General features: G+C 38.8%; 2 protein-coding genes across 2 annotated transcripts; one reads left to right on the forward strand and one right to left on the reverse strand.

The window, feature by feature from the left end:
• Positions 1 to 3,827: 3,827 nt before the first annotated feature.
• LOC106087384 (uncharacterized) lies at positions 3,828 to 4,980 on the forward strand. Its single transcript, XM_013252410.2, has 2 exons — positions 3,828 to 4,081; positions 4,149 to 4,980. Exons 1-2 carry the CDS (start codon positions 3,910 to 3,912, stop codon positions 4,724 to 4,726), a joined length of 750 nt encoding a protein of 249 aa, XP_013107864.1. The 5' UTR covers positions 3,828 to 3,909; the 3' UTR covers positions 4,727 to 4,980.
• A 506-nt stretch (positions 4,981 to 5,486) lies between these two features.
• Positions 5,487 to 8,422, reverse strand: LOC106087389 (ubiquinol-cytochrome-c reductase complex assembly factor 1). The gene is made up of 4 exons (XM_013252415.2): positions 8,258 to 8,422; positions 7,935 to 8,126; positions 7,616 to 7,867; positions 5,487 to 5,818 (listed from the first exon to the last, which is right to left on the reverse strand). The coding sequence occupies exons 1-4, from the start codon at positions 8,321 to 8,323 to the stop codon at positions 5,537 to 5,539; spliced, it is 792 nt and encodes a 263-aa protein (XP_013107869.1). The 5' UTR covers positions 8,324 to 8,422; the 3' UTR covers positions 5,487 to 5,536.
• Positions 8,423 to 8,462: the final 40 nt, after the last annotated feature.

Here is an 8,462-nt window from a genome sequence, read left to right on the forward strand (position 1 = left end):
CCGACTGTAACCAGGGACCGCACGATACACGTCACCTGTTTAACTGCCCGGCCAGACCCACTCGACTCAGACCCAGATCCCTGTGGACGCACCCCATCTTAGTCGCGGAGTTCCTGGGTCTTGACACTCAACAGAATCAAGCAGACGAAAGATAGTACACAATAAACTGCTACAACAACAACAACAACAACAGTTCTCATCTGATCTGGCTAAAATTTGCACCTGAAATTCAGCTTCAAACATCCATGCCAAGTATAGTCGGTTTAGTATGCATACTTCCCTCGGATAGGAAATCCGATAGAAATTTTGTAAATTAAGTATGGCTACCATATAACCGATCTTATGAATTAAATTATTGACCATGTGGAAGGCAATATTCTTATTCTTCAATGTCTTCCAACAACCATGCTAATTAAGTGCACAGCTTGGCCGATTTTGACTTTGTGGACTCATAAAAATTGAAATTCTTATCCTTTTGGGTTGTAATTTTACATTTTAAGACACATTAAAACTTCTCTATCATTAAGTCTATAGCATGTATGGAACCATCACCGACATGGCATAATTCTTAAACCAAATGATAACAATTTTTATGATGACTTACGCTTTGCCCTTTCTGTAGCTTTCTACAGAAATAAGTCTCTCGTAGAACTTGGCAAACAAATTTCGTGTTGGAAGATATTCAGTCCAGCCAAACTTGTTGAACATTTTTAATAGTTGCTTAGGACTTCATCTACATAATTCAAAAAGAATGATGAGTTTATGTATGTTCGATCTAACACAATATTCCATATTTCAAAATGTAGGACAAATTTTCTTATTGTCTCCGTCATTGAACTGTCTCTCTTCTACATAAAATTTTGGGTAGACTTCAACAAACTCGATTGAAAAATCATTGTTGTTGTTTATGTAGTCACATTTTCATGTGGAGTTGGCGATCCTCGTCAAGCGCCCGTAGGTGAGCAAGCTTGTTCCGGTCCAAAGGAACGATCGCCGCGGGAACAGGGTGGTGATTGGCTATTTAAAGACACCAATAAATCGCCTTATCATATCGAGCATCATAGGCACTCAGTATTTGAGCAAGAACCGGTGCCGCCTGGCGTCTCCGCTCGATACCGCTGATAATGCAGCTACTTTGTATGGAGCATTACGCTGGCCGCCACCTCTGGACGCGCCGTGTAGCTCGCAGTTAAACCTTTCGTGACAGCAATGAACACCACACAGATCGGACCTCAATGTTCCAGTCTGTTTGGTGCTCACAGCTATCCTGGGCCGGGTTGAAAAATCGTACTTCGAAAATGTTACCTTATTTAGAGGCTTAAAGGGACCAATAGCTCGAGCACCATAGCCACTCAGTATTTGTGCAAGAACCGGTGCCGCCTGGCGTCTCCGCTCAATACCGCTTATAATGCAGCTACTCCGTATGGAGCATTCCACTATCCGCAAACTGTGGAAGCGCCCTGTAGCTCGCAGCTAAACTTCTCGTGACAGCAATGAACACCACATAGATCGGACCTCAATGTTCCAGCCTGTGTGATGCTCACAGCTATCCCGGGCCGGGTATTTCGAAAATGTTACCTTATTTAGAGGCTTAAAGGGGCCAATAGCTCGCCTTTTCATATCGAGCATCATAGCCACTCAGTATTTGTGCAAGATCCGGTGCCGCTGGCCTCTCCGTTCGATACCGCTGATAATGCAGCTACTCTGTATGGAGCATTCCACTATCCGCAACCTGTGGAAGCGACCTGTAGCTCGCAAATAAGCTTCTCGTGACAGCAATGAACACCACACAGATCGGACCTCAATGTTCTAGCCTGTGTGGTGCTCACAGCTATCCCGGGTCGGGTTGAAAAATTGTATCTCGAAAATGTAACCTTATTTAGAGGCTCCATCTAGTGTTGATTTTTGAAAAATCAAAGAAATATTTGTTTAAGAGCGAAAGCACATAGAAAAGGGGTAACTTTAATCGGCAAGATAAGTTTGATGGCACGGATAATAAGACTTTTAAACTCATTGTCAATAATTCAAAACTCTTAGAGACGTTTCCCAGGACTTATCTACGATCTTACACAGAAAAAAGTTTTAAAATCGTATAGCATACGAGTTTTAAACTTTTATTGTCCAAACAAAGTTTTATATGCCCGAGCGGACCATTTTTAAGGAGACCGTCAGCTCTTGGACCTTGACTAATTACAAATCATCTTATTAAACCTTTAGTTTATCTCATCGAATATCTTATTAAGGAGGTCGCAATTATTATCCGATTTGCCTGAAATTTTGTACGACGGATCCTCTCTTGACCATCACCATACGTGTTTATTATGGTCTGAATCGGTCTATAGACTGATACAGCTCCCATATAAATCGATCTTTCTATTTTACTTCTTGAGCCCCCAAAGGGCGTAATTCTTATTCGAATTGGCTGACATTTTACACAGGTCTCCAACATATAATTCAATTGTGGTTCGAACCGGACCATATCTTGATATCGCTCTAATAGCAGATCAAATCTTTTCTTACACCCTTTTTTGGCCTAAGAAGAGATGCCGGGAAAAGAACTACTACTTAGCACGCTTTTACTTGTTTCTCCTGTAGGAAGAGAATTCTCACAAGTGCTGACCGATTCAAGTTTTAGTTAAGGTACCTGCTTTTTGTAGCCGAGTCCGAAGGGCGCTTGGGCTACACCTCTTTCTAGATAAGATTGGAACTCTCACAAATGCTTTCAGCATTAGTAGGTTATGCTTTTTATACAACTTTTTCAAAATTAAAAACTAATACCTTAAACGGCTCAAATAATTAATGATCCCACAGATTTTTTTCTTGGTGCACTAATTCCAGTTATAGAACAAATTCGTACTGGCAAAAACTTTTTATTTAAGTAGACTACAAAACAAAAATACAAATGAACCTACCTTTTATTTAACATTTTCAAGAGTCCTTAGGGCCTTCCGTGTCTCGTGCATAACCGAAAAATATACTGAAGCTTTTCGTTTGCATTCCTTATTGTTCTGATGGAGTGTCGTATTCACTCTGAGTGGATTTATATTTGGAGTTTTTTTTTTTGCAAACATTCACTTGTAAATATAAAGTAAAACTTCCTTAAGATATGAAGTTTTTAAAGCCGAGATCACTGAGTGGATTTAAATTTAGATCGCTGGCATGAATGCGCGCACGGTCATGTCTCTTTCCATTATATCCACGTTTTTGCATAAAAACCTCACTTGTATAAAACAAATGTTTTTATTTAACTTTTTGTAATATTCTGTTGTTAAAATAAGGTCTAGTTTAATTTCCTATTGAATAAAAACTTCTCAACTAACTTATTTTCAAATTTGCTGGCACTCTTCTTTTTTCCATGCGAACTACTTCAAGGTAGATGAAAAGAGGGTAGTGTTAGCAGTAGTAAGTCTAAACGAATGATATCGATAATTATCAAGGGCAACTTTGCATATATACATGGTGAAACAATTAAAGGTGGTCTCATTTGTACAACAACCACAAATCATATGGTGCAATCCGCCATCTTGTTATCAAGCTGATCTCAAAACACAACTAATCGTTTCTTATTATCTGTTATTGTATGTTATCAATAACTTGCCAATGTAACTTTGCACTGATATTTTATCCAGAACATTCTGTATTGCAGCTGTATAGGACTAAAATAAAACACAGCAAGTACATTCAGTACTTACACTGAAGAGTTGCAAATTAAAATAGCAACAATATTGTCCTTTTTAAGTAATCACCCCCCTGCGAACCAAACAAATATTTTCCGCAACATTGGCAACAGTGTTTTATCTTTGCCATCACTGTAGTTTGCTTTTCAAGTTATCATCTCCGAGAGAATGTTTATTTACGTTTTGATAAATTTTTTGGTGCATAAAGAAATTTAGACAAAATCTGTTTACAATGACCAAAACAAGCCATAAAAAGAATCGTCCTTTTGATTTTAAACTTATTTCTTTGGTGGAACCACATCCAGTCATTTATATGAGACAGATACCGGGTATGTCAATGTTTGAAATGATGAAGACAAAAAACAAAATTTGGCAAGAAATTGCTGCACAAATGGGCTTCCCGGGTAAGTTTTATTATTATACTGAATAGTTATATATGCAATTTTTACTCATTGTTATCCTTATTTGTAGTACAATTTTGCCTAAGCCGCTGGAATAACTTAAGAGGACAATTTCAAAAGGAGCTAAAACATTGCAACGAGCTGTGTCCCAAAAGCGGCGTCATTCGTGGTTCAACTTGGCCTTACTTGGATAGATTAAGATTTCTGGAGTGTACCGTGCAAGCCTATAAGCCCAAAAAAGAGAGGATTCCTAAAAAGAAACAAAAGGAACCTCAAGATGTGCCCGAGGAATCGGATGATATATGGGAATCAGATGATACTGATACCAAATTTCACGATGAAATAGGCAGCGATTTTCATATAGAATTAGCTACTACAAGCGGACAAGAAGAGCAGATCGTACAACATGACCTGGAAGAGCATTTCTCGGATACCTACTCGATAATTGAAGAAATTGCCGAAGAGGTGGTAGGCACCGAAGACACCATTATTGAGGACACAACCGACACCCTGCGTAGAATTGAAACTCTTTTTGAGGGTTTTGAAGGTGAAACACGAGTTCGCATTGAGAAGCGAATTATGGCATTCCTATGCAAATGCCAGTTACGAGCTCTCAATCAGCAGGGCGTTGAGGATTTGTATGTTTAGGCAGTATTATTGTAACTTTTAATATACTAGTAACAAATTTAGTTAGTACGACGGAGTAGAGTAAACAAAAAACAAACCAGATATTACGAATTATAGCACTACAATGCAAAACAGTCATTGTCCATAAATATAATGTAACAAAACAAGGATAAGTAATATTTTCTTATATAGTATATGGCAATGCTTTATAATTAACTTTTAAATTATTTTGATTTGAAAAAGAGTAACTGCGAAAATATATATATATTTTTTTTGTATATGCTGAGAACTTCAGAAAAATATTCAGGGGTGGCGCCATTTGAGAGATTTATCATGTCATGTAAATGGCATATCGATAATGTAAAAACTTAAAAGGAGGTCTCTTATTATTGAGCTTATACTTGGAGCAGATAACACCCACTGATATGTAAAAGGAATGATATGCTAATGGAATGGTTCGTGTCTAAATTTGCATTCCTTTTTCAAATGAACGGTATACCTAGTGTAACACAAAAATTTTAAATTTCATAAGTACTGGGTGGTAATTATTGAAACTTTACTTCAGTTTTTACTCAAGAAGTCCGATACTTGTTGCAAAGGAGTTAATACAGGAGTTTAAAATTTGTCCTCTGTGCACTCAAAAACTCAAGTTAGGGAATACTTCATGTGGGAGACATGTCAAGTTAAACTCTGATGTTCTTCATCGCTAAGGCTTCTTATACAGACAAGTCTTTAAAGTAATCCCGTCCCTGTCATGATCTAGTATTCAAACTTCATGATATTTTGGATATCGTTCATTTCATTTGTAACCTCATGCTTTATTTACATATTCTAAATATGAATTTTATTTAAATCTTGCCAAGGAATTTTTGGTTTAATTAAAAAGTCCTGTCGAGAGAGATTATCCAGCATCAAAACTTGACGTCTAACATATTTAACCAAACGCTCAATATTCTCGTAATTGTCGCAATTTAATTCAAAAAATCTTCGCCAAAGAGCTGCAGCCAAAACTCTATCTTCTGACATTATGCCTTCATCATATGCTATAAGGGCAGCCTGAAATTGTTCCGAAAGTTCTTCGATTTGTTGGCGAGTTCGAGATGGGTTGTTAGCCTAAAAAAGAAGAAAATGTGTATTAGATTAAAAGAAAAGTAGAATTGCTACAGATATTCGTAATTTCCTTATGTAAGGTAAGGTTAGAGTGGCAGTTTTTTTCCAAAAAGGCAATAGACAATTTACATAGTGATACCACAGTGGCGACAGACCAGGCCCCTGGTATGAATCGAATCCACGACCCCCGCACTGGTAAACCGAGCACCCTACCATCTCGGTTACCAGAGCCGGCCTGGCACGGGATAACTATGAGCACCACACAGGCTGGATCTGTGTGGTATTCATTGTTATCACGAGAAACTGCGAGCTTCCGGGCCAAGGTTGCGGATAGTGGAATGCTCCATACGGAGTAGCTGCAATTGCAATCGCGGACAATCAGCGGTATGGAGCGGAGAATGTCAGTGAGAGCCAGGGAGGCGCCAGCTCTTGCATAAATACTGAGTGCCTATGATGCTCGATATGACAAGACGAGTTGTTGGTGCCTTTAAATTAACAACGGCCATAATTTTTCCGCGGCGATCGATCCTTTGGACTAGATGAGGATAACCACCTCCGCATATGGACATGTGGCTACAACAACCAGAGCCGGGTAGGTTAGGTTTGCTTTAATTGGCAGTCTGCCATCAGAGTCACTTATGGGTGTTCGTTCACTCTGAAACCACAGGCACAGAAGAAGGAAGATGCCTTCTTGTTCCTACCGCAACACCATGTTGTTATATATCTGGGTGTGGAGGTAGCTAGTCAAGATGAGATAGAATACAGAGTGCTTGTCCTTTTCGATATGACGAGGTGAGTTATTGGCGCCTTTAAATAACCTATAGCTAGCGGCGATCGGTCCTTTGGTACAGAGCAAGAAATCCCGGAAGATTCATTTTGAACCCATGGTTTCTAGAACAGACAGAACTTTCTGGCATTTGCTATAGATAACGATTTCGGAACTACCTGTTGAGTATTCAAAATTAAATTGTACAGGGGAAAAAGTGTTCACCCACTATTCTCTACCAACCTTTCGCCTGTGCAGGGTATTGACACAAAACATTTTTGATCGATTCTATGTATAGCCTGAGATTGTGCTTCCTAAGACCCTGGATAGGGACTGTCCTTCTTTCTTAAATGCTGAAACACAGTATCTTGTTGTATCTGGCATTAGTTCACATCTCCTTGGTACAGGCAACATAAAATACGTTGAAACTGAAAAAAAAACGAACCCACATGGTGTCTCAATGATTTGCTGGTGTGGTTCCTATAAATATCGATTGCTTCACGGTATGCGCAGCCTAAAGAAATAGTCCGGATTTCGAAATAAGATTATAGTCGCATTCTGAACTCTGTCTTCCCTAGACAATTTCTGTCCATTATAATACCACAGTGGCGATAGACCAAAGTCTCTCCCTGGCACGGAATAGCTGTGAGGAAGTCCGATCTGTATGGTGTTCATTGCTGTAACGGATAGTGGAATGCTCCAACGCTGCAACGGCAGCCGCGGACAATCAGCAGCAGAGTCTCAGAGAGAGGCCGAGCGGAACCCGCTCCTGCACAAATACAGAGTGCCTTTGATGATTGATATGAGAATGCGAGTTATTGGCGCCTTTAAATAATCAATGACCAACATGTTCCCGCGCCAATCGATCCGTTGGACTGAAAAGAGCATATACAGCAGCTTGACGAGGATCGCCACCTCCACATAAAAATGTGGTTACAAAAACAACAACTAAAGTCTCTTAATTACCCCACAAGGGTAATTCAAACTCGGTAAACTAATGGGGTGCTTAAAGAAGTATCCAATTCATTACTTACTCCCAATTTCTTGGCTCGGGTATTAACATCACCCCACAATGCTTCAACGATACAGTTTCTTAAAAATCTTCCATCTTCTCCGGATTCGGCCCCTTCTGCCATTGATCTTAATAATAACATCCAAACGTGCAATTCAGTAACCAAGAACCAAGAATTAAATGTATTGGGCATGTTGAAATCATTAAAGAAGGCCAAATAGTTGATTTTATCAGCCACACTCTCATAAAGCATGTGACTTGCCACTCTTATTCTCTGAAAAATTTTATAAATTGTATATTAATTTTTATTGTTGATCATTGCATTGTATAGATGCACTTACGGCTTTCGAATTTGGCGTGAATCCAACTTTCTTCAGAACCCTTTTCAAAATGCCATTGCCCTGCTCTTGGGTAGTCGTGGTTGTGGTGCTGGCGGAGCAGTACTGGCAGCTTTCAATTTGGTTAACTTTAAATTTGCAAATATTTATTTGCTGGACATATTTCGGCACTTGTGCATTGGTAACCGATGAAATCTGAAAAAAAATTTATTTTTATTACACAAAAATTCAACTTGCATATTATTTTGTTTATGTAAGACGAACTCGTTCTAAGACGCATTATTTGGTGGACGTTTTCATTGACTAATTTTAAATGGGATACTTACATGGACCACCGGCAAAAAAGCATTCCTGCATTTAGGCAGATTTGTTAACAAACGCGTTGTTAACATTTTAATTAAAAATGTATTTTTTACCCTATAAAATAATAAAATTGTAAACAAATGTAAAACCACACGACCAGAGAACACTACCAAAACAAAAACAGAGTTGTTACAAAAAGTAGCTACATCAGAACCGTCGTTGCATTGG

The sequence above is a fragment of the Stomoxys calcitrans genome, chromosome 1, assembly GCF_963082655.1.
Source record: "Stomoxys calcitrans chromosome 1, idStoCalc2.1, whole genome shotgun sequence".
Classification (NCBI taxonomy): Eukaryota; Metazoa; Arthropoda; class Insecta; order Diptera; family Muscidae; genus Stomoxys; species Stomoxys calcitrans.